Consider the following 26,985-nt stretch of genomic DNA (forward strand, 5'->3'; position numbering starts at 1 on the left):
ACCAGATCCAGTATTAAAAATTACATAAAGCAAGAAACTCTGACTGTGCATTGGGTATTTGGATTCACGACAGCTGAATTTTTAGTTGGTGCAAGAGACCTTCACAGTGACTTGCTTTTTTAAAAGAGCTTTTATCTATGACAAAATTATAAGTAAAAGCTGCTTAGAATACATTTTCTCAACAAAAAAATAATTTTGAAATAATATCAAAATTTTGGGGAAAAAAAATTCATACCAAAGTTTTTTCTTGATACTTAATCTTGAAACTTTTTCTTGCAACTTATTTAGAAATACATGTATTTTTTTATTTGTAGTAATGTTAAATTAAAATTTAATTGATGCTCTGTGGATGGACCAAAAGTTCGAGGTTTGAAATTGAGAATTTGCCTCCATCTTTAAGCAAAAAATTGGGAATTTTTCATGGTTTCAGGTTTTGTGGCCTATGTTTCACCACAAGTGAGTCTTACTTAGGATACTTAGGAATTTTGTTTGTTTGACTTTAGAAAATAATATTAAGCAAAATTAAGAAAAAAATCAAAAAAATAATTAAAAAAATTAATACATCCACTTTACCCTCTGGACTGGTTTTCAAGAGGGTATAAAGGACCTTTGCCATTCTCCTCTGTCTTTTTGTTGTAAGCCACCTGTTAGACTTGCCTTTTCTCCTTGTGGCTTTGTCACCAAATCAAAGACAACAGAGGACTGAAAAGTGCTGTTTCAGGGCATCCAAATTCTGTGATGAATGGCAAAAATTCATTCCATCATGCAAAAGAAAAAGGTGGCTTTAGAAAACGTCCCTTCTCTACCAAACAGTGACCTTTAATCTCATTGCTTTTATTGCATTCCTGTAGAGCTAGGAGAGAAAGGGAGGTGTTAGGGACCAGCCAGACCATGTACTACAGGTGCACAGTGGTTTGTTTTTTTGCTGGTGGTTGTTTTTTTGTTTTGGTTTTTTTTTTTCTGGACAAATAATCACCCTTGGTCCTCTGAACAGCAGCACACCTTCTTCATATTCGAGTCCCAGCACATGTTGAAATGAAGGGTGCGCTTAGTGCCACAAGGCTGAGTGAGGAAAAATGAGAAAGGAAAAGAGGACAATTTTCTTGAGGTTGTCCAAAGTCTTACTGAGGCCTGACAGTGACACAGAAGGAGGTCAGTTTTAAAGCATTTCTCACTCTGAACTTTATCCTCATTTTCAACAAATCTTAGTGCCTCTCTCTTTCTTTCCCGTCACTTCCTCACCCCCTTCTTCACTCCCTCCCTAAAGACTTCAGCTTGCTCACCCATGCCGCGAAGCAGCCGTGTGAGGTCACATCCTGACAGAATAAGGAACTGTGTAACCGATGTATGCATGTGTAGTATGCTTCGTTGTGCTTAGTTTGGTTACAAGGTAGTAGCAGTTACAGTTCATCTGGCTAAGCGTGAATTAAAAATGTTGAAGAGAAAACCATCTAATGTGTCTGATAAGGAGAAAAGTCAAAAGCCAAAGGTAAGAATGTTTAATTTTTATTGCCAATGAATAATAAGAGGAATTCTTAGCAAATTTTAAAAAGGAAGACTTCCTTTTAAATCCTAGCTTCAGGGTTTCTTGATGTGTTAGCAAGTGCCTTGGTGCTATAATCTCAGTATATACTCACTTTATAACAGTAATGATCCAATCCAATGAATCATGATTGTGAAGCTGCTATAGCTGTGCTAAAGAGTCCTGGTACTGGGGTTTGTCTATAGTTACATGTTCTGCATCAGCATCTCGCAAAAATCCCCTTTCTCTTTTTTATCTATGATAAACTGATGATGTTCAACAAAAGTTTGAGAATCAGTGAAGAATTAGAAAAGCTTTTAGATTTGTTCCTTATTTAATATATTTGCTTTTGCACCACCATAACCAAAAGAAGAGCGGGACTTGGCAATCAGTGTTTGTCATCTTCACTTTTCTGGGAATGATCATCCTTTCAGCCTGAAAGAAATACTCTGAATAAATTGATAATGTGCTACACTGGACACCTTCCACAAACTGGAATTGCAAGAAAGAAAGTGAGAGTTTTGTAAGATGCATAAGAATGTGTCCTGTGCTAGAAATTTCTTTTCAGTCCCTGGACTGGGTGCAAAATTACCTTTGCAAGTGTATTGGAAGCCTGAAGAGAAATGGCTACTGCTAGACCCCAGTGCCTCAGTATCCATTTCTGCCTCAGTTTATCAGTGCTGACAATTTAACCAAGAGATTAGAGGAGCCTTGTAGTGTATCTCTGCTTTCCGTAACTCAGTGTCTCCAAGTTTACAGACCCATCTTCTCATTGCTTGGGAATACACTTCACTTAGTGACTTCTGTGTCCTAAAAGATTATTGCAGGCACTGTTCCAGCAGGAATGTCTTCTGGTTTTATACAGCACTGGCTTTTGTGTATTGCACTTGCAATTTTAGACTATGACTCATTAACAATTAAAATTAATGTTTTTCCATGGATTTGAAACAATTGTGAACCCATTTTCCCATAGATTTTAATGTTTTTAAAGCATTTCACTGGCTACTATGGTATGCATTTTCTTCTGTTCAATCATCATACTGTTTTTAATGCCAGGGAAGAAGTATAATTAATAGCTAATTACACTATAGGTTAAGCAAGAAATGTCCACGAGAGACTCTGTGGATGGGCTTTGTTTTCCCATCTGTTAAGTGTTTTCAAAAGCCAGTTTTGATCACTCTCTTCTTCCAGAATAAGACATTCCCTAACAACAGTCTGATTTTCATTTTTTGGTTTGGTTTTTTGGGTTTTTTTTCTATACAGTTAGTTACTCATTCATGAATGCACTCCGTGCTGTTAAAATGCTGGCATTGTGGCTTTTCAAATATATTTGTGTATATCATGGCCATGGATTTGATTCACCGTATGTGTAAAGTAGTGATAAAAAGAGTCTAACCACTTGACTGAGTGTCAAACCTGCTGACTTTGCTGTGCTGACTTTGCCTTATTGTAAATGTTTACAAAAATGGAAATGTCTTGGTGAAGTGGCTCGTCATGTCTTCTGCCTCTGTATCGTGCTTTGAAACACCACCTACTCCAGTCCCACTTTTGCACAGAATTGTGAAAACTTTCCACAATGAGCATGTTTTTGCTGAGTACACTGTTCATAAAAAAGGCATGGGAGGCCACAGCCTCATGCTGCATGGAATAGAAAACTTTGCTTGTTGTAGCATGTTTTGAAATATGCCCCACGGAAGCGACGCAAATACTTAAGTTGCTTAATACTGCATTGGGTAATAGGGGCGCAGGTCCTTACCTCCCGACAGAAGTTATGGGATTTCACAAGAGACTTCCCTAGATCACTTCCTGGCTGCCGCTGCTCTGCACAGGCAGCGTTTGGTACCTCCTCATACACGCAGGGCAGGATGCTGTTGTCACTGTGCGGTTCCTGGGATACCTCACCTTGCCTTTAGGCAGCTTAGACCCAGTGTCTCCCAGCATCCGCACAGGGCTGACGCAAGACCTGTGGGAGAGCTGTGAGGTCTGGAGTGTTAAGTGAAAATCAGGTTTGCTACCTTAGGCGCTCAAAAAGGACACCAAAAAGATCATTTTAGGTAAATGAATCTTAACCACGGTGACCGGTTATCTTTATCACAGTTGTATGAATTTCTGTGCATTAATTCAAGTGTTTCACCAACATTTGCTTTTTAATCCTTTTGGGTTTATCACTTTCTAACATGAAGAATATCAGCATCCAGTTATGTCTTTTGATAAAGATGAAGGAATACCATGCAAACCTGGTAAAACACTTCTTGAGGCAATTCGCTCTCCCTGCCCTCTAGCAGTGGTGGGCAAGTCAATGACCGATGCAGGATCAACACAGATTATCAGTATCTAACTGGCAATTCTCTACCTGCAATGCATTTACTTTATTACTGTGGTGCATAAGGGACTTCTGCAGATGTGTTAGGTGCTACATAAACAAAAAGCAGCATCTTGCAACTCTCAGTGTCTGCTGTGAAAGGGTTGATATTATGCCATGAAATAGTAATATTTCAGTTTTGTTCCATTAGACAGCAGGATTTCTAGAGTGCTGCAGTCATGCTAGTAACTTCTTTGCATATTTGGCAGTTTTTGCTTATGCATGGATTTGTATATAACTACTGAATGCATTGTATGTACACTATATAAATAAGCATTCATTGTTAGGAAAAAACAATCTACATTGTGTCATCCCAGAGAAAATTGGAAGAGAAATGTGAGAGAAATGTTTTTGCAAGAGATACTGGAAGTATTCTGATCTTTTGCCAATGTTTATCATTGTAACTGCACGTACTGCTGTGGAACTGTTGGTACTTTTATATATTGTACATCAGCTGAAGACCCAGGTAGCTGAACTAAAAAGGAAAAGTCCAAAGGCTTAAAAATACCCTGCTTGATATTGAAGAAACTCAACCAATTGATGGGCCAAGCTCTCTATTATCAAGCCTATCTAATCTAACCTATCTGTCTGTCCAGGACCTTAAACAACTTTCTATCACAACAGAGCCTCTGCACCTCCCATCAGGACCACCACCAAGAGGCAGCTCTCAGCGCTTCCTTTCCGTCCCCACCTGCCCCCCTTTCTTTTGCATCAGACGTGACATGGCTTGGTTTATATGGTGTAGCTCTTCGGAGCTGCAGTACTATTTGTGAGCAGGTGAGGTCAAACAAACTAGGTCTTACACCTCGCCCTGAGGTTCATGGTCATGCTGGTGGCTGCAGTCAGCCTTAGCGCCACCAGCTCACTGCAGGGAGAACCTGTCTCCTGCATTGCTGGAGTTTTAGTTATGGAGCAGGAAAGTACTACAGTAAGTGGAGGGAATGCTTTTACTAGATGTGTTTCAGCTATGAGTTTGTGCCGTCTGTCCCACCACCCCTTAAAGGGCTGGGGAGGAGGAAAGAAGTTGACTTAGAGGAGGAAAGAAGGACCCCTAAAATGATCTGGATTTTAGCCTCTTTGGCCCTTATAATGTTACTGACGTCAGTGTATCTGGGGAGTGGCATGAAGCAGATTTAGAAAGATGGTAAGAGAAAAGATTCTGAGAAATTATACAGGAACTAGTCTTCTGTTCTGTAGACACTTCAGGCAGCACCATATCCTGGCACCATACAGATAAAACACTGTTAAAGCATTTAGCAGCCACTCTGCATTCCACTTTGCACTGCTGTACACATTTGAACAGGTGCAAATGACAATGGAAGGTGCAAATAATCTGTAAAACATCCCCTTGTCCACTTCACAGGTTGCAAGGTGCTGGCCACAGCCTATTCTTTTCTCTCTCTCTCAAATTCCTACAGACACAGCAAACTTGAGAACTGCTTGATGATTCTTGGCTTTACTTCAAGCTGAAGCAAAGACGACTTTGTGCCATTTTCACTGGCTTGACTGAAGGAAGTCTTGTGTCATTATTCTACATGACAGTTGATCTATGTTTATGCTAAAGGTTTGAGACATTTTTGTTTCCTTATTCTGCTTCCAAATGTACTTGGTGCTTGAAACTCAGCTTACTGCTGGTGTGTAAGACAATTCAGGGTCAATGCCTGTGCATTTTGTTTAGGCAAAAATATGTCCAAGCTTCTAATTAAATCAATATTCACTTGCTTAGGTGATAAACTATTTGTTTTCAGAGTTATGGGAAAATAGTGGCAAATCCAATAGGAGGAAATATTTTAATGTGCAATTTTGTCCCCTAGTACTATTTCATACCAATAATTTTCCTTTTTATAAGCTTTAAATGAAACCCTGCTTCCAATTGCACATTTTTGCCATAGAGTTCAGGCCAGGATTTCCTCTTTTTATATATTCTTCACAGAAGGCCTGATCCTGATTCTGAAAACACTTAAATGAATAAATTAGCTGTGATCCCATTGATTTCAATGGGATTTGTCATCTGGGTAAAGTTTATCGCTTGCCTAAGTGTTTGGAGCCTGTAGCGCAGACAGATGCTATAAGCAAATTTTTTGGTGATGCTTTTTTCTTAGACAGTGGCTTGTGATTCTCCAATGGGGAAAACTTATCAAAGAAAAGTAAATAGAAAATAAATACAGCAAAACTAAACACCAAAAATATTTCAAGACATAATTAGATCTTCTGTAGGACAAGGTCTGCAATGAAGATATTGCTCAGTGTTAATAAATATTAACTAGGATTTATCCTTGAGTAGGGAAAGCTGAGGGTTTTAGTTTTATTTTAAAGGTAAAGACTGGTAGACTTCTGAAAATGGCAAGTTTTATATTCTTTTCTTTCTCCCTGAAATTTTGAGTGTGAATAAATGAGCCACTGCTAATGTCACAGATGCTAATTTTCACAACCAAACCTTGTTTCCATTTGCATTTCATTCTAACAATGATGAGAGGTGATGAGTTGATGATAAGCTGTTTTCACTGTACTGCCCGCTGTGCAAATTTATGCTTATAGGCAAAGATGACACATAGTTCTGTCATTAAAGGTCTTTACTGCATTGTCTCTTGAAGAAAGAACATTTGTCAAAATCCATTTTCACTCTGTAAAATAAGCAGGAATGGATAACATCTGAGAAGTAGTTTTAAGAACCTTGTTTATAGTGGAAATACCTGTGGGCCTTTATCAGGGAGGATTCAGAGAAAGAAAAAATGATACTTGTAATAACCATGTATGTGTAGATGGGGAAAAAAGGGATTGCAGGTGACACTTCAGAAGGTGTGCCCTCTCTCCCTCAGGCTTCATAAAAAACTAGAACAAGGTTAGAGTTAACCTTGGGTTATTTTTCTTGTGAGTGGAAGGCTCTGTAATCATATTATTGCTCGTCTTACCACTGCTAGTATTTTATTTTTCTTCATTTATATTATCATCTTGCTTCTTGATCATCAGCCAATTTTTTTTATTTTCAACAGCAGTTCCATAAAGTTGTTTGTGTCTTAACATCTATGTTAGCATACCTCTTCTAGAGGTCTTGAAATTTGAGGAATTTTATTCCTCAATTACTCACCGGAAAGTAAAGGTCCAGAGTCTTTGCAGCAAAAGAACAGCTGTCCCTCTCCTGCCCCTTTCCAGGAGGCTGGTTAGGATGTCCAGACTCCACATTTTGATGCTCAGATCAACACACCGGCTCAATGAAGGCTCACACAACTCTTGACTAGCTTTTGTGCCAAAGGAAAAAATGACATCTGTGGCCTGGTTCAGTCCTGGCCTCTTTTGTGTGTTCCCTTGATGACAGCACTTTTCAAATTTTCACCGACTTTGCTCAAAATTAATGCAATTTCTCATTTGTTCCCTGTCTTGGTTTTCCTTCACTAGCCAGGCTTAAGTCCTTAATAACAGAATATTTTAAAACAAGTGAGAGGAAGTCTCCTGAAGGGAATATTTTTACATTAATATTCATTTTGCTTAGAGTGACAAATGCAGTTCAGTTCCTTGTTTTCCTAAGCAAGCAAGAGCACTTCCAGAAGCATGCCTGAGCCACCTTACCCAGCCATTTTTAAAAACCAGACTATCAACCCCATCATTTATAACTGTACTGTCTGCTAAACACTGTAGCACAGCTGCCAAGGTGACATAAGTCAGCATTAGTTGCCTTTTAATTCTTTAACTGGCTTTATAGAGCACTTGACTTACTTCAATATTGTGCTTCTAGGAAACCCAAAATACGCCAAATAAAACATTGTCCGGGATATCTGTCATTGCTGGAAAAAAGCTGTAAGTATGTACAGGCAGGGCAGGCAGAGGATGTGGCCCACAGGTTTCTGTAGGTTTCAACACTCTTCTAGTAATCTGTGTCAGATAATAAACCCAGACTGAGGTAATTGTAAAGCCATCACTAGGCAGCTTGTGTAAGCAGTTTGAGGGTGGCTGCAAACATTTCAACCAGAAGAATCAATTCCTTGATGTGTGGGCAGAAACCCTTAGCAATTCCCACTCCAGAGAAGGAAAGTAAGTCTTCTGGGCCTTGGTACTCACCATATCTCTCAAATTTTGTGTTCTGAAACGTGGCAACAGAGACAGCAGAATTACTTCAGTTGTTAAAAAGTTACACCCTTTTCCACAAATTAGCAATGTCAGTGTTTTTTCTAGACATTTAGCTGCTTGGCACCAGGCTACAGAATATATATGCTCTGAATATTTAGCAAGTCATAAGTCCTTTAAGCCATCCTAATGGAAAATTTTGTTTCATGCATCAGATGAAGGTGTGTGTCACATATGTTGATATTCACAGCAAGATGAATAACCACATATTTTTTTCACAGGTGAAATTTTTCCTGTATACCTGCTCGCTCTTACCTTTCTAGCCTTTACTATCTTATTCCACTTGCAGTACACCCAAGAATATGTTCTTAGTTTTTTTCTCCTTCCAAAACCTGAGGCTGCAACTCCAGCCTAGGGAAAAGTTTGGAGATTTTTAACTGCTTCAGGGAAGCTGCTTCTTTGACATATTATATGCTGTACTGTCACTTTTTCCCCCCATACCTCTTTGGTTTATTCCATGGATACATAGAAAGCTGGATAATGACTTCACCTGTACACAGTCTTCAGGCTGCTTAACTGCTAGTCGTAACATTTACTGGCATCTTTCTGGTAAGCTGAATGTCAATAGCAAAGGGTGTGTTCTTTCTAACCTTCACCCAGCACTGAGGCTGACAAGCTTTCTCTGGGAAGATCTAGTGATCTACTGTTTTGCACCATTATGTGTTCTGGTTTAAGTTTTCATCCCTTTCCTACCCTTTTATCTCTTCATCTCTTTCATCATCTTCACAAGAACAACCAAGTAACCTCACTGCATTTGATGTCCATGGGATGCTGAATGGTTACTTCCTTGAGAACTGTAGGAAGTTGTAAGTTCCTCTCCTTGGTCATGCTGACCTCATTCAGAAGGTATGGCAGGGTTGCTGTTCTTCCAGGTATGTTGAAAGGCAAGTGAGGTATGAGGCTACTGAAATTGTACTTGGCTTAAAGTTTTACTGCAGTGTTTCTCATGGCTTCTTCAGGGAGAAGAGAAGCACTAGAGGAGTGTCGTTCAACCAGAAAACACGGAAAAGCCGTGGTGACCACAGTGCAGACCTCTACCATTGTGTTTGAGGTAGAGACGGAGCTTTGTCACTGGCAGCCTGCAGCTCCAAGACAAAGAAATTGGCTTTCCTTAGCAACAGTATAGCCAAAAGGAGATGTGTGAAGATGAGGTGACAAAGTGGCTGAGACAGCTGGATGAGCTCTTGCAGCTCACCTCTCTGCTGCGTTCACCTGTGCAAAGTGGATGCTGAGCTTTAGCTCTGGTGGATTGCTTTCACTCACCACAGCTGTGCTGGATTTCTCATACTTCTGTCTGCCTGCCTCCTGTTTTAAGATCAGATGTTAAGTTCAAAAACCGTTTTGCAGAGCTGGAAAGGGGACATGGTTCATGAGCAGCTCAGAGCCTGTGTAGAGGGTGCATGAAATGACTGATGATGGTAGAGCGGGCATTCAGGTCTAGTCACAAGTACACAAAGCTCTTCTGATATTTTCTGTTGGGGAGTTTCCATGATTTTCTTCGTGTCACTATAATGGGACTTACATTTGCTTGATTAACGTCTCTTGGTAATTGTGGTAAAATGTTAGAAAACTGTGTGTTTGGGATTTTAGTTAGTATCTGAAGAAAAGGGAAAAGGCAACACATTCCTATCTGTTTGTGAAAGCCTAAAACCTCATGACTAGTACAATCCCCTTCGCTGTGATAGGCCAGATTTGAATAGGATTTGGAGTATGGCCTTGAATTTGGGGTACAAAGAACACCTCAAAGCCCTCACTGCTCTCTCTGCCTTGGTAGCATTATCTCATTGGTGAGTGTCTCTCAACTACACATGGTTTTCATAGAGGTTGTGGGAGCTGGGGAGCGATGAAAAGGTCAGTCTCAGTTTTGTCATGTGTCAGAGTAAAAACACGCTTCAGGGATCTGGTACATTTGTTTTTCGTGAGATGAAACTGTAGTTTTCCACTGAGCTGTGATCGCAATAACCCCATACCACAAAGATAATCAGATGGAGAGAGGGGAATTGATATGCCCATGCTAGACTAGGACCATTTGCTGTGCCCGGTACCCACAAAGAGCTGTTGATTGTATTCTTTCCTTTCTGGTATGTGTCCTGAACACAAACAGGATGCTATCTTGTCTTCAGATAACTAGATTTTTTTCCCAGGATTACAGTTATAGAACTTAGGCTACAAAGAAAACCCAGAATGTAACACATCATAACTTCTGCACTACGAAGTATTCTTATGCAGGGCTAAATCACAGGGGCACCCTGAGCTGGAAACCTTCTTTCAGCTTCCATACTGGTCCAAACCCAAAAGCTTACTGAATTTATTTTATGAGTTCAAATTTCCAAGGAACATGTTTTAGATTCCCAGGCATGCGTTGTGCAAGCATGTCCAGGTTTTGGAGCCTGCAAGGCTGCAGTGAAGTGCCACGTGTGCTTTCTTCCCCTGGGCGATAAGGGTAACTTTGGCCTGTGGATGGCAATAAGCCAACATTGGAACTCATCCTTCTGGAAAGGGAAGAGACATGAAGAGGAGAAAATGGTGACACCGGTCATAATTTTAAAGGGGTCAAAAGTTAACTCATTAAATGCGTATAGCATTTTATTTTATTTTTATTTTGTTTTCTGAGATAAAAATAATGTAAATAAATGGACATATAGATTTGATGAAACACTAAAATTCACAGTGACTGATGATAGATACTGCACTGAATTTTGCTTCTCTACTGTACTGTATCTCCATTAAAGCAATTTCAGCTAATCTCACTATGGATTCATTAATCAAGTGTAGTCAGGATGTCTGAAGGGAGATAATGAGGGGGAAAAAACTGGCCTATTGTTTGGATCTTATTCTTCAGCTAGTTACTTTGCTTATCATGTTCTGTGATATTTGTATCCCGATAAATAAGTCCCAGTCACAATTAGTTGTCATAACAGATAACTAACACATCTTTATTTACTTGCAAGTTCAAAATTGTTCCATAAATAGACCAATTAACTTTGTATTCTCTACATCGCATGCATGTACAGTTTGCAGCCTGCAGTGTCAGTTAACAGTGATATGGAAACAAGGTGGACCAGTAGCTTTTTACATTTCCTTCCGTTTAGCCAAATGTGCAAGGAGCCATGGAGACAAAGTCCCTAATCCTATATCTTTTTCTTTAAGCACTAACATCCTAAATGCATAGTACAGTATCAGCAGTCTCTTAGCGCCTTCAAAAATTTCTCCTCTAAAAAGCCTAAGAAAAGATTTGTTCATTTTTTACTCATTTTTTACTCATTTAGGATTACACACTGTATATCTGCACCACATAAAGCTGTCACTATATTACATTAAAAAAAAAAAAAAAAAAGAAAAAAAAAGTTGAGGTTCCAAGAGCCCAGTGGGGTTGGAGACTGCTGAAGATGGGAATGTTTATAAGCTCTGTGATATTAACTGCAGCACTCAACCTCAGGTGACATAAAGCATGCAAAAAAGAACTTTCTGTCAGTTTTATTATTTCTAAAAAGGTTCCCCTTGAAAGAGAAGAGTGACCTTGCTCTGCTGAGCTGACATATGCCACTGAATTAATGGCTAAGCTTTGCTGTAGGGAAGCTTGCAGAAACATTACAACTCCAATGGCTGAGTTTGCTGTGAACATTAATCAGGGGAACCAACATGATGTATCAAACATTCATTTAAAAGTAATAAAAACTCACTCTCTTTCTCCCCCCTCCCCCAAGTTTCTTAGAATTAGCTTATTGTTGGTCATTACCTGTTGTCAAGGATAAGGCTGCAGGATGGCAGTAAAACTTGTGTAAGGGTTTTCTAAAGTTTGCTTACTCTTCAGAAAAACCAAATGAGCTTTTGGGACGGTCAGATTTAACCGTGACTTAGAGGTTATTTTTTCATCTTGTTTCCTCTGGAAGGTCATTCGAAGGAACACCTTCCACTGAAAATGTGCCTCTCCCTAGCACAGAATGCAGAAGCCGCCTTTCATTCTGGGTGACTCCCCGGGAGCAGGACCAGCTCCCACGTCACGCATGGGCAAAGCGTAAGACAGGCAAGGAGGCTCTCGCTGCCATCGAAACAACCGCTGTAAAAGATCTCGCACGGTTGTGGTACAACGGTTGAGTTGCAGAGGCTCTGACCGGAACACTGTCACGCCAGGCAGGAGTGTTCTCTGCCTCTCCCCTGCTGCCCCGCTCCAGGGTGGGCAGGAGACTGCTGCAGTCAGCAGCTGCGGCTGCTTCCCAGGCTTGCTGGAAGGAGCAGGAAAGCCCTTGGGCACGCTGTGTCTCCCTGCGTGAGTCCGCGTGCAGGCTACATATAGCACAAGGAGGCGATGGGGGAGTACGCTGGCTGCCCCACGCCACGTGTGCTGCACAGGCACAGGGCTCCCTTTAAACCTGAGCCCTTGGGGCTACACGCTTCTCAGCTCATCTTTGGGCGTATATATTTTTGTCTTCACTTAAAGCCTGCAAACACACATGTGAGTAATTTCTCTGGCACAAGAAATCCAGCTGAACCCTGCAAGGTCAGGACCTAGATAGCACACAGCATTAATAAAATTGTGCTGTACAAGTAAGCAGGGAAAGGACTTTAATTGAAGCAAGGTGATTCGTTTTTAAAATATGAGAACTCATCTCTGAATTCACCTGGTGTGGAGAGGGGGAAGTTTCAGGAGAGGAAAGATGCTGGTATTTAAGGGATTAAAGATCAAAGCCTGTGATGCTTACGTAGTGTTTAACCAGCTTGCACTCAGAGAATGCTCCCCTTCGCTGCTGTCACAGTTCTTTGGGGGGGGTGTGCATTTCCAGGCCTGTCCCTCGGTGATTCTGCCCATGTGTAAATGAAGGGTAAAAAAGGATAGCAGGGAGGTAGAAGTGCACATCATGCCAAGTCCTTAACTGTCATTTTCATAGCTGCTCTGAGTTTGTCACACATCCTTAACCTTCTTTTAAAGTCATTTTCTTTTCATGGTTTTGTGTGCCACTGAAAGTCACTTTTAATTAAATGTCATATAAATAATAAAGTCTTAATTACATAATTATTGCAAATACCTGTGTGCACACTCCCAGAATTCGATAGACTGCCAGAAGAGCACTTGGAGTGACTTTTCTCACCGGGAACTGAGAGTGCTCTGCAGCAACTGGGCAGGAACATTGGTTCTCAAAATTCAGGGTCAGTCTGCATTTAAAGAAAGAGGAGTCAGGTCCCTCCCCCCCTGCACATTTTGCAACACTCGGCTGCAAAAAAACTTTCTTTGTGTTAAGATCGACGTTTCTTAAATTGCTTCCTCATTTAGTTCCTCACAAATGTGTGAAAAAAGCCCCAGCAAAATCAACACAGCATATTTTTTGCCAGAAGAAACTGCCTTTTTGCTCAGGCTTCCTATGCGGCTTGCCTCTTCCTGAGACACTTACAGACCTGCACACCAGCCGGCCTCGCTTAACTGCCCCCCTGCCTTCAGCTGCGCTGGGGCCTGCCCTGCACCAGGTGCCCTTGGAAAGCACTCGAGAGCCAAGTTTCCAGTGGAAACTGGGATACGGGCTGGGTTACTGGAAATGACGTGCTTCATGTCAGCATTGGTTCAGGCTTGAGAGGCCAGGGCTGGTACCAGAGAGGTACTGATAACAGAGCCGCTCAGCATTTACTTTGGAGGGTGAAGTTTGTTGACCTGGAGGAGTGTTAACTGTGATTAACTCATTATTTTATACAGCTTATCTTTTCCAGCCATTTTCTGTCGTTAAAATTAGGGTGTTTGCTCTGAGGCTCATGGTGGCAGTTTTGTCCAAAGACCACTTTGCTCCCCTCTCTCCCCACCTCCACACAGTTACTGAGTACCAGACCACGGTAACAACCACCCTTTTTATAGAGTCATTTTTAAGCCAGTTAAAAATGCCATTTCAGTAGATTGCCCTATTTGAGTTAGCAAGAACAAGCTGTATCTTTTTTATGGCTTTTGACTGGTGAAGTACAAGGTTTAGGCCATGTTTCGTGTGGGCTATAAAGTTATATTAATAGCTTGGTTAGTGGTCAGAAGTTCTATATGTGTAACTAATGTGTAAATAGGAAAAAATCCCTGAGGTAGAGAGGTCATGATGTCCTGTCTTTTTTGCTTCTCTATTACTCTTTGGAAAGACAGTGAATCTTGTATGCAAATTCTTGTTCTTTATACAGAGGTCAGGAGTTTGTTTTTGTTGCTGGTTTTTCACAGAACATCCCAAAAGCTAAAAATTGGTATCTTGCCTTCTGGGAAGGTAGGAGGCAACTTCTTTGATTATCTATGTAAGAAGATAAGCCAGCAGAGTGGAAACATTCATCCCTACTTTAGCAACTCAACTTCATTCTCAGACTAGTCTCCCCCTTCTGAAAGGACTAGTAGCATCAGAGAACAGAAGAAATGAATCAAATCCTGAGCTCCACTTATCTCCATCGATCAAAGCAACAAGCACAGACTGTCCTCTTGGGAGATGCTGTGGCTTCTTCCAAGGAGAAAGGGAAGAATACAAGTGCCTGGCAGGCAAGGAAATTGGGCAACATGCTGAGCTCCCTTTTTGTTACTCCCAGTGGCCACATCTGCCCCTATACTGCTTACATGGTCTGGGTAGTCTAAGGATGAATGGAAGCTAAATATGAAAATGCACGGAGGAATTTGAAGAGATTTCCTTGTGCAAGACGGTCAGTACAAAGGCATTGCATCATGCTGGACTTAAAAGCTATTTTGAATAGGACTTGAAGCAAAACATAATGGGCCAGAATTTCTCACAGCAGGGAACCAGATCTCTGAGCACTGTGAATTGTCCAAAGGAAAATATGAGCTGAATATCACCCACAATGATTATTAGTAGGATAGCTGCTGCCAGTTTTGGCTCAAAGGTTGCCTTTAGACACAGAGAAGCTCTGACTAGTTTATCATAAGAACTAACTGACTTCTCCTATGACATGCCCTACAAGGGAAGGATATACATAACAGAAGGACATGAATTGCAGAACCTCTTGTTGTTTTTCTATTTGCATGCCATACCATTTTCTGGGGAAAATGATAGGATATTTACAGACAAACCAGATCACCAACTGCAGACTGTCCAAATAAAAATAAACAGCAATTACATAGCACTTTCCCTTTTGAAATGATAATTTGAAGTTCATAGATTTCAGGGAATTGAAGATATACGAAAAGATTGAAGAAGGATTTAAAATACTGAAAAATATCTTCAATATTTTCTATTATGCTAATTAGGTATACCCAAGGGGAAGGGATGAAAGTTAATGCATTGATTTGTAGAAATTATCTGATCAGTCCTTGTGTAGGAAAATAAAAGAGTTTCTCTCCTGCCCATGCCTCCATTAGATTTTACTGTGCAAATTCATATTTCCTTAACGTATCCACTGGTAGCTCTTGCATGAATCCAGCTAGAAAGATCACTTAACTTTATAGGATGCTGAATCCTGGTATCAAAAGTCAATAGCGTATTTTCTCCTAGTAGCTTTGCATTTCTTTTAAAAGCTTCCCTTCACCTGGAAATAAGGCCTGTCCGTATCTTCACAAAGTAGGTGTTCCCTGACACTAATGCAGTGACTGACACTATTGAAAGTAATAGTCCTGTTCCCTTTGCAGCCCAGAGCTCCTAAATCTGCTTTTCGTTATCAGTATAATGGGGTTGAATACATTTTTAAAAGGTGGTAGCTATTGATTACTTAATGGAAAAAGTTAGTACAGAGAATTGCTGAAGCAGCCCTATTTAGTGCTCTCCAGTGCAACAAGACCATTATCTAGAATAGTGGAAATCATCCTGTAACCCTTATTAATATTTAATAGGGATGAAGCAACATTGAAGTATACTACAAAATAGCCCAAGGCTTCTGCACATGTAGGATATAAGGTTGTTTCAAGGGTCAAAAAAGAATAACTGATTTCCCTGTGCTCAAGCTGTTTATAGGTAAGACGAACAATAAACAACACTTTTCCTCTTGCTCCTTTTAAAGTATTTGCAGCACATCTGCACTTTAATATACAGTTATTCCTACTAAACATCTTGAAGTGATTGAAAGCAACAGAAAGGTCAGTGTATGTATAGAGATCGCTGTGCGAGACTATTTTATACTTTCCCAACATTGCTGTGAATCCCAGCCTCCCTCTTTCTATCTCTACCCCTCCACGCTGCAGGGCACATTTGGCTGGGTTGACAAGCCAGTGAAAGGTGTTAATCCTGTCTAATAGAACCATAATCCTTGGGGCTGTGTTTTTATATCATACTACTGAGCTAACCCCTCATCACAGGCTACTGTTCATCTACTTAATAGCAAAGTTCTTTATGGGAATTTTAGATAAAATTAAAGTGTACAATCCAAATTGTCCTCTTCAATTTCACAAGGTAAAAGCAAACAACCAACAATGTTTAGCCAATGGAGATGTTCTGAGAGGTGACAATCAATTAAGAAGAGAGCTGTGTGATTTCCCCCTCCCCCCCTCCAGTGAATAGTAAATGTCATTTTACTTGTCCAAAAATATTCACAAATCTGGGTCAGCTTCTTCAAATAACCTTTGGCTGGAAATATTTTTCAGGTTGGATGTGCCCAGAAATGTGGAAAAAAATTATGTGGTGGTGTTGTTGTTGTTGTTGTTATTATTATTATTATTATTATTATTATTATTTATTATTATTATTATTATTATTTTAAGCTGCAGTGCTTAGAACACGGACCTAAAATGTGGGTACACTTTCCTCTTCCATCTGGCTGTGCTCAGGCATCTCCCACTGCTACATCCACATTACTTTTTTGGGGGAGTTGTGGAACTGGTTAATAAAAAAGTGTGGGAAAACAGGGAAATGAAACAGCAAGGAGCTTTTCAGTTGTGTTCCAAGTGATGCTGATTTTCTGCTTCTCAAATGGAAACTTTAAAACAAAGTATTTTCACATGGTTTCCCGTAGCTTTTCTTTGTCATATTTTCCCCCCTCTGCAAACTAATTTTAGTTTAAAGGTGGCTGCATGTAAGAGATAAAGGAGCTAATATGGATAGTAACCCTGTGATTTGTGAGCAGGGACAGAATAAGATGGGGTTCTTCCTGGATGGAAACCCACAGGGGAGGTACGTGTGTGCTCGGCATAGCTGGTATCATTTTGATAAACTCCTTCCTTAAGATCATGGCTGCAGAGCCTGAATGCCCCCTTGCCACCCCGTGTGGCGTCAGGAGCCTGACACTGTTGCTGATGAGTCCCACAGAGGTGGCTGTGGACAGAGCAGGTATGGGGCTGTACCAGCACTCAGAAATTTGCAAGCGGCTGAAGTCATTGCTTAGGTCTCGGTTCAAACAGGTGTTTGGTTTTCCGGCTTTCTGGAGGACGGCACTCATGCAGCATCACCAACCCTGGCGCCTGGGTAGGAGACGGGAGGGCAGGCACGGCAAAGGTGCTGCTCCCCGCAGCGCTCGCTGTTCGGGCAGTTCGGCTCCTCTCACCACCACTGAGGGGTTTCACCATCACTGAGCAGGTTGATGCCAGCATTAGCACATCTGCAATGCAAAGGCAGGCAATGGGACCGGCTATTAAACCAGTCTTTTTCTCCTCTTCTTTTGTTGCCCAAAGGATGGTTTACCTCAGTTGCCTCTGAGGCTACCTCATGAAAATTCTTGCCTGGTAGAGAAGGTTGGAAAGCTGTAACAGTAGGCAGAACCGGGAGCTCACAGGCCCTTTTGAGGCTTGTGGCGTTCCCAGATGGAGAGAGAAAGGAGGTAGCTGGAGATGTCAAGGGAAGGGGACACGATACATGCTTTAGAAACCGGGGGGAGATCAAAAGAGGGCTTGTGTGGCTGGGGGTGAGGGAAGAAAGCAATGGAGCAAGGATCCAGTTTGGCTGAAATCACATGGGCAAGGTAAATGGATTAATAAATGCAGGAAAACCTGTAGCCAGGTAGTCTGAAATCACTTCTTAAATTGTTCAGGATGTATTTATTTTGTGATTTGTTATTTCGTTCAGTGTTTTTTTTCCTCCACAGGAGATTTTGAATACTCAGAAATATACTGAGATGATATTGCACAGTACATAATAGTTAAACCCTGCTCAAGAACCCTGATACTGCATTAAAAGGCTTCCATTTAGTATGGAAGAGTGAAGAACTTTTTTAAAAAAGGAGTAATTCTGGATTTAGATTTGAGTACTGGTGAAGATATAAAAACAAGCTCTTACACTGTAGAGTGGATAAATATCCAAATTCTGGCCATTATTAGAGCTACACTTAAAGGGACTTCTGACTTTGCCATCAATGCCAGTTCCCCGCGGTTTGCCACCATAGGCAGCGCGGTGTCAGCCAGCTCTTCCTGTGCGTGTCTGCCAGGGATTTCTGTGCGACCTCTCTTGCAAAAATCTGCTGTGCCACTTCCCTCCTTGCCATGCCACTTACCCACATGCAGAAAGGGTGAAAAGTAGAAGGAAGTAAAAGCAATCCATTCATGGTCTCTTAGCGTACCGCTCAGGTGATGCAGCCTTTCTAATGTTAAGCAAAGCTGTGGCACAGGGAAAAACTGTACCTGTTTATGTTTAAAAATCATATTTTTGAATTGGAGGACTGGGAAGACAAACATGAGTCCTGCCTGATTATTCTGTTACTTACACCCTCCACAATGTATGCATTTTGGACAAGATGTATTCATAATCCTTGTCACTTCTTGCTGATTCTTGTTGGCAAAGGACTGTAAACAGTCTCCCCACTGCAAAATTAAACTGTATAAATTGCCACAGTTTACACCACCAAAACTGACTCTATATCTTGTATGACATTTATGGAAACATCTTTTTTTCTAAGCTCATAGACAGCAATCTTACTTAGAAGTAACTCATAGAAATCTGTGTATAAGTAATGTGAAACTGATGTAGAAGAACTCATAATTATATCCATTATCTAATTAGTATTTGAAGCAGTATTGTTTCTCTTACTCACTTTTTCTGCTTCTGGCTTTACAGTTACAATTCTTTTCCCTATAGTTACCTCTTAGTTTGTTTCTAGCTGGTTATAGCAGTTGATGGTCCGCTGATCTGGGTTAACGCAAACAAGTGACTTGACAGTTGTATTTAAGTCTTAATAACAGAACAAAACCCCACCGGTGGGTCAAGGTTTGTCTTCTCATTTTTTTTTCTAATTTTTTTTTCCAGCGCACAAGCAGCTTTGGAAGCTTTGACCGTTTCAGGCACCACTCAATATCAAAGACAGATGATTCAGCTGAGGTCTGTATAACACAAAGTTTTACTTTTTGCAGTTCACTTTCCCACAACAATTATTCAAAAACATTGGGAAACCATTGTGGAAATGTACACTGGGGAGAACTTTGCTTGTGCACCTGGGTCTGTCTCGGTGATTAAGTCCTTGCCAAAATGAACAAGAGAATCAGACCTAAACTTTGGTACTTTGATGTGAAGATTAGAAACAGTTTCCCAGAAAGACAGAAGTGCTCTTCAGGTTGGTGTATGCCCAAAGTAACCGGCACACGTACGCAACCTGCAGATCTGTCACTTTTGTTTTCATGATCCATGAAAAATCCCCTCAATTCTTATTTGGGTTAAGAACAAGGACAATCGGAAATAACATTTTCTAGCATAAAATACATTTTTTCTGTCATTCATGCATACAGTGGTGTGCTGCAAACGGGTTTAGGTACACAATTCCCCAGGAAAACGGCTATGACTGACTTTGTCATCCTAACAGCGTTGGTGTCCTTAATATTTCCCTGTAATTCCTATTCCACTACAACAAATTTCATTTTCATGGTGAGTTGTTGCTTACTTTTTTGTTTCAAAGCAGATATCTGAGCTGGAGACTATAAGTGACATTGGAGAAGCAGTGCAGGCTAAAGCAGCAAATAATGGAGGAAGTTTGGGTAAGAAGATGAGAGCCATTTCCCTTACCATGAAGAAAAAGATGGGTAAAAAGTACATCAAGGCACTCTCTGAGGAGATGGTAAATACAGCTTAAGAATCTCATGTTAGATGATAATACATGTGAAACAAAAATGTTATGGGCATTTTTCTGTTAATGTTTCAATTGTCATGTTAACACAATCCATAAAACGTGGTAACACATACTGAATTAAAACAGCTTTTGGTAGGCACCCTTTCTTTCATGTGCATGCTAATGTACACACACATGCACATATAAAATTACAGCATCATCCAGTAAGGGCCCAAGATAGACACAGGAGTTTCGTATCATTTAATTTTGCTTTTTCCTGAAGAAGCATTTGGATAAGCATCACAAAAATATGTCCTGATGTGGGCACAAGGGAGTATCAGATGAACCCCACTGGCAGTCTGATTCTCAGCCTGTACAAAATGCTTCGTTAGAAGAATTTATCTTCTATTCGATTCCGACTGTTTCTGAAGTCCATTTTGTAGAGGTCACCCAGCATCCTTAGAGCATGACAATTCAAATGCCTTATCTGTTTTTACCTTATCAAATCTTAATGAACATATCTTTATTAAACATAAAAAAAGTATGTTTCACACAATGCAAACCCTGTTTTCTCAATATACTGTGACAGTGAGTTCCAAATTTTAAAACATAAGGAAAAAGGACTTCTTATAGTTAATCATCCTAAAAAATCTAGCTAGTCTGCCTCCTATCTCACACATATCAATATCAAATAAGTAGGGAAAATAAATAAGAAACTTCACAAGTAGAAAGCAGTGTTTCACAGGATACCTTTAGACAGTTTCTGGAGGTCAAAGACAAGGAATCCTATCTCATTAGTTTAGTGTGTGGGGTTTTTTTTGCTAAAGTTCAAGAGGTTGCAAGCCATGATTTTTACATTATAAGAAAGAAAAATCAGAATTTCAAAATCTAGCTTCTGCAAATTTACAGAAATTATTCACATGACAAATTCATTGAATTATCTGACTGGACACACATGTAGCATGGTTTTAATTCCTGCAGGAGATGATGACAGTCAATACTGGCCTGCTGATTAAGCTATGGGCTACGCTGCTGACTGGTGTAACAAGCACTGTCTTTGTTGAAAACCAACATAGTCAATGCTATGCCTTATACATACTTGTATGGGTCTCTACGTCATCCATGCGCTGCCATTGTTGCTTGACTTCATCAGCCAACTGATGAATAATTCATATTTCCCCAAATATGATGTAACTTCCTATGTGGTGCAGGATGTTTTATTTGCATCAGAATATCACAGACGTTGACAATGTGGTGAAATCTGCTGAAGAAATTCCTTCCTTTGAAAGCTCATCATTATTTCATTTAGTTGTTACATTGTCCCTAACTTACCTGTGATTGAAATATGGATCTTATTGTTTGGAATAGGCTGTGATTCCTGAGGTGTGATTTAATGTTATAAACTCAAGGGGCCAATTTCATACACCATTAGATTTTGTGAGGGAAACATGCATCCATTAATTCTGAAATGCACTGGGTTTCGAGGCCAATGTGTAGGTCAGGCAATGTGATGAGCATGGTGCTAGAGCACACCAATGCGGTTCATTGTGGGCAACCTGCCTCCTGAATGCCCTGGCTGGGGTGCCAGCCTGCCACCGAGCGCCCATGGTCTTCAGAAGTTCAACATAAAGCACAGCTACATCAACTAGCACTTCGCCATGTGCTTTCGGAATTAAACATTATATTTCCTCCTCTGAGACAATCAGACCTATCTGGCTGCCTGCGAATTCCCCATTACAAACCTTTGTCACTGCTGTGGTATGTTGTGGTCTTCTGGGATGGGGGATCAGTTCAGCTGCTTGAGCAGGAGTCAATGAAGTGAGTGGGGCAGACAGGAGGCAGGGGTTTTCTCCAAGATCACAAGGTGCTGGGCATCCTTAGTACCAGGATACTAAAATGCTTTCTTTCATAGGGTGGTTCATAATAAAGTGTAAGGATGAGTTAATCTCCAATGATGTTTTAAAAGAAAAAAACCAAATGTTTATCTAAAACACATTTCTTGCTGGTTAACATCTGTTTTTTGTGTTGAAGAATGAAGAAGGAAAAGATGATAATGATCCTGGTGGTGGAACACACACTGAGAAGGTCTCCCTAAAAGCCAGTGACTCTATGGAAAGTCTCTATAGTCTGAACAGTGGCCAAAGCTCATCTAGTAAGTACAGGACATCCACACTTCTTATTCAGTCGCTGGATCAATACTGCTACTGTTTAAGTCTGAGGTATCAGAGCTGGTGATCAGAAATGTGATGGTAGAGAGCTCTTCAGTCTGGCAGGCAAAAGTGTAATTTGACTAAATGGATGGAAGCTAGGGTAGATATACCTCTCCAGAAATAAACTGAGTATTTTTAAGAGTGGAATTATTAAATGAAAAGAAAAGAAAAGAAAAGAAAAGAAAAGAAAAGAAAAGAAAAGAAAAGAAAAGAAAAGAAAAGAAAAGAAAAGAAAAGAAAAGAAAAGAAAAGAAAAGAAAAGAAAAGAAAAGAAAAGAAAAGAAAAGAAAAGAAAGAAAAGAAAAGAAAAGAAAAGAAAAGAAAAGAAAAGAAAAGAAAAGAAAAGAAGGGAAGGGAAGGGAAGGGAAGGGAAGGGAAGGGAAGGGAAGGAGGAAGGGAAGGGAAGGGAAGGGAAGGGAAGGGAAGGGAAGGGAAGGGAAGGGAAGGGAAGGGAAGGGAAGGGAAGGGAAGGAAAAAGGAAAGGAAAGGAAAGGGAAAAGGAAAGGAAAGGGAAAAGGAAAGGAAAGGGAAAAGGAAAGGAAAGGAAAAAGGAAAGGAAAGGAAAGAAAAGGAAAGGAAAGGAAGAAGAAAAGAAAAGAAAAGAAAAGAAAAGAAAAGAAAAGAAAAGAAAAGAAAAGAAAAGAAAAGAAAAGAAAAGAAAAGAAAAGAAAAGAAAAGAAAAGAAAAGAAAAGAAAAGAAAAGAAAAGAAAAGAAAAGAAAAGAAAAGAAAAGAAAAGAAAAGAAAAGAAAAGAAAAGAAAAGAAAAGAAAAGAAAAAAATATTATAGGGGATGTTGCTGGTATATATGCCATATATGTCATAAAAGTTTCTTGGGGTTATTAGTGCCGTGGTGCTGGCACCCATAGGGTTGCAATCCCTGTGTGCAGCCACACAAGCATCCTTTCTGGGGTAGTGGCTGTGACTTCATCCTTCGCCCTGCAGATGCGAGGCAGACCAAGTCAGAGGTCTCTCTGAGATGACAGGTGATGGAGGCCTGACCTGGTGGCTTCAGGTCATGGTGCAGTGAGGCACAGTCTCCTTCTCCCCAAACCCACTGAAAACCCTCCCCCAACAGGGTAGTCTCAGTCAGAGGGCAGATGAATCTTTGATGAGAAGCAGAGTTCGCCTCCACCTCTCTGTCCATTGCTCTGCTGTGGATATTTGCTGGGCAGCAGGCCACAGCTGCCTATGGTGACATTGCCCTGCCATCACTGCAGGCACCACATGAGCCCTAAGTGGGGACTTGAGATGCAGTCCAGACCATTTGCACTTAGTAGTTAATCTGGTCCTGAGACGGAACTGTGCACTTAAGCAATCACCTCAAACAAAACCATTTTTATGATCATTTTCTATGATGTGATTTGTGAAAATTGTGTATGGGAGTTTACTTCCAACACACTGCTGCTCTTATCTAAAAACATATTTGGATGGGATATTGCAGAGCTTGCTCAAATTTGCTTGAATTACTCTGCTGATATTTTATTGCTCAACTTGGATAAAATGACAAGCAGAAATGTTGATAAGATTAAGACTTCTCTCCGCAATGCAGGTTCCTTTGATGTTTCAGCTAGCTCTGTAATGAAATAAAATAACTTCTACAGTACTTGTTTTCATTTCTTTGAATAAACAGGAGAAGTTCAGCAGAATTAATTCCCTAAATTGCACTTTTAGAGTACATTTTATTAATCTGCAGAGGTAATATTTCATAAATTCTGCAGGTAAAATGTGTATTCTTTTAGTATCATCACCAGAAACAGATTATTGTAGTGATGATTTTAATGAAAGATGTCTTATCTATTTTCTTCGGTCCCTTGCAATATGCTTTTTATTGAATTTATTTTTCCTGGAATGTGTCAAAACCACACAGAGTACACTCTTTCACTAATTCTGTGCTTCCGAACACTTTCCTCTTGGCTGCTGTGCAGAATTGTATGTCTTGGTACAGGAGGTCTCTCAACTTGTCTCTCTTTAAGGTGGGGTGACCAGTTGCTCAGATGGAACGAGCAACAGGGACAGCCTCCGGTTTGATGATGAAGTCCCTTACAGTGGGCCCTTCTGCGGTCGAGCCAAGGTTCACACTGACTTCACACCAAGTCCTTATGACACCGACTCTCTGAAAATCAAGGTAAGACAACCACCAGGTTTTCTTCTTTTCCAGTAAGAATGCCAGGGGACACATTTTTTACGTGTGAAGAAAATGTTTACCAATGCATTTCTAACTGTTAGCGCATGTATAATGCTCTAAAAGCAAGATCAATCTGGTTTTTGCAATGCTTTTATAAGGACTTAGTTCAGACAATGCTGCAAAGCCAACTGCCATGAAAGACTTTTTAAGGCATAGACTCCAGGTAGGTACCTCATCATGGTGTCCACCTGGATACCACAGCTTTCCTTAGAGTAAAAACCATGTTGCTTCCTGCATACTAGGTCTGGAGTAAGACAAACTTGAGTCTCATGGGATGTGAAGTTGCCTCCCCAGCTTTTCCAGTCACAAGTAGCATATATCAAAAGTTCAGTGGCACCCGTTGTCTTTAATGAAAACATTTTGCCTTTCCATTAAGCTTTTCTTTAAGCATACCTTTGAACTATGAATTTTCTCTGGCCCTGACAACACGGCAGGGGTGTGAGCGAGAAAAAGGAGCTCTAGATGTGGACCTGGTTGAACATTATTAGAAAAGCCCAGCCGTTTTCTGCTCCTTCCATGCAGATGCATTCCATATCATCATCCTTCAGACTACTCATGGCTGTAACCTGGACTTCATTCTTTTCCCTCTTTATAAACGCATCCATATCCAGATTATATTCACACTTCAGCATCTTTTCTTCTTCTTCACAGCCTCTTTTTGTCAAAATCCTCATCTGTATTTCACGGCAGTCTCCTTCTCCATTGCCCTGCCAGTCCTTGCAGCCTTCACCACTCACACGTTGCAGCCCTCCACTTCCACCCCCACCTAGTGGATTTCTTTCAAAACAGTTTAACTGGTCTCAAAACAGCAAATGTCTGCTGGCTCACACAGGTTCCTTTTTTAGTCACTGGGGCTGTGTATCTTAGAATTGTAAACAACTACTCTAGCATTGAAATCCCCTAAATTTGTTTCACAAAGTTTCAGTACCCTGAATCTGAATTCACAGTGCATCTGCAGTTTAGCTTAGAGCCACTGCCTAATCCTCATCTGCATCCACGTCTGAAGTTCCTAAACCTCCATGAGTGTGTAGAATAATATGTGTGCTTATAGAGCTTTAAACAAATGTTTGCTTAGTTTCCATTTCAAACGTGCTCATAGCTCTGAGCTCCATATTCTAACAAAACCAGGTCACTGAAACACAGTCGATTTCATACTTGGGTTTGTACCAAGACCAGGGGGCTGCTTTTTTTGCAGTTTCTTGACCAGACCAGAAAAGAGTCAAAACTCTTGGAATTGTTAACAAATATTTTAATAAACTGAGTAGATTTTTAACTTTGTAACAGAATGCCAAATGAAGTCTGTACATGGGGACTTGTTGGATAACTCTTTAAAGGCTTTCAACATTTTTATAAATTCTGTGGTACCTGCGCTGAAGAGAGGACTCAATTCTGAGGTCACAGGAGCAAGTTGTGTAGGGGCTATGACTTACAAGGGAACCTTCTTACTATGAGAATTACTCCCAGTGACTGTTTTGCTAAGCTGAGACCTCGGTTCACAACATGCCTGTGAACACCTTTACCAAAAAGCCCTTTTGAAGTAGCTGTGTTGTCACTTTTTTTTGCCTCACATTTATGAGTGGATGCACAAGTGTGGAGGGGCTGAAGCCTCTAGATCTGTCTGCTAAGGCACCTTCCACTATTTTCTCTGGTGTTAATATAGTAATAGAAAAATTTGTCAGTACTTTGGGAAAGACAGACAGGAAGATATTAAGACAGTTAAATGTTCTTTATTGCCTTTGAGAAATGTAGCTGGTTTTTTTTTACTGTAAATTGAGTAAAAGTCCACCTTTCACATAGCTCAGCTATCAATTTCTGAAGACCCTTGGGATGCTGGATAATAACATTATCATGTAAATGGTTTGGCACATACTTGAAAGATAACCTCACAGTGTTCCCTTGCTTTTTGCCAAAGCTACGTCCACTGTCCATGGCAAAAGCTGATTGCTGATGCAACCCTATACCTTTTCAGGGACCAGCTGGAGCACAAACACCTCTCCTTCCCACGAATTCAGAGATAAGGACTAATTCCTTTTTCTGTAGTTACTTTGCTGAGATTTTATAAAAGCAAAGGAGCTAAAGCTGGGTAGTTGTAAAAAGTTACTTTGCACTGACCAGTTGAGATTCTGTGCTGCCTGTGCTGGTTTTTGTACACAGAGGAAAAGCCACATATAACAAACCAGATGTGTAAGCAGTGGTGTGGTTTTTTTTATTGTTCTAGAAAGGAGACATCATAGATATCATCTGCAAAACCCCCATGGGCATATGGACAGGCATGCTGAACAACAAAGTAGGAAACTTCAAGTTCATTTACGTGGATATTATCTTGGAAGAGGAAGCTGCACCCAAAAAGATAAAGCCACCCAGAGGAAGCAAAAGGACCGAGCCTAAAACATTGCAAGAGCTCCTGGACTGTGTCCACCTGCAGGTCAGCCAACACATTTCCCCGCTGTATTTGAAACGTTTCACTTCTGTGCACTTGGGTTTGGATGTCATTTCCAGGCAGATGTAGAAAGGCAGGTTTCAGTGGTTTTGGTGTCAGCAAAGCTAAGCAGCTTCGTGTCTGTCTTTTATCTGATGAGGCTGCCTTATAGAACTGCATTTTGCATCGTTTGGGTAGGCTAAGAGGCACAGTAGTGACTTGTCAAGTCACCATAACCTGACTGCAGT

General features: G+C 40.6%; 1 protein-coding gene across 5 annotated transcripts in view; it reads left to right on the forward strand.

The window, feature by feature from the left end:
* SAMSN1 (SAM domain, SH3 domain and nuclear localization signals 1) overlaps nt 1-26,985 on the forward strand; it is a 98,503-nt gene that overhangs the window by 60,514 nt on the left and 11,004 nt on the right. For 3 of the 5 annotated variants that reach the window (XM_056327728.1, XM_056327731.1, XM_056327730.1), the window contains 5 exons: nt 19,130-19,201; nt 19,773-19,931; nt 21,954-22,074; nt 24,107-24,258; nt 26,537-26,743. In XM_056327728.1, the coding sequence (XP_056183703.1) occupies nt 19,130-19,201; nt 19,773-19,931; nt 21,954-22,074; nt 24,107-24,258; nt 26,537-26,743 (711 nt within the window). Of the gene's footprint in view, nt 1-1,312; nt 1,490-19,129; nt 19,202-19,772; nt 19,932-21,953; nt 22,075-24,106; nt 24,259-26,536; nt 26,744-26,985 lie in introns of those variants that run through there. The other 2 variants (XM_056327732.1, XM_056327729.1) reach the window with 2 other exon arrangements.

Source organism: Falco biarmicus, chromosome 2, assembly GCF_023638135.1.
Source record: "Falco biarmicus isolate bFalBia1 chromosome 2, bFalBia1.pri, whole genome shotgun sequence".
Taxonomy (NCBI): Eukaryota; Metazoa; Chordata; class Aves; order Falconiformes; family Falconidae; genus Falco; species Falco biarmicus.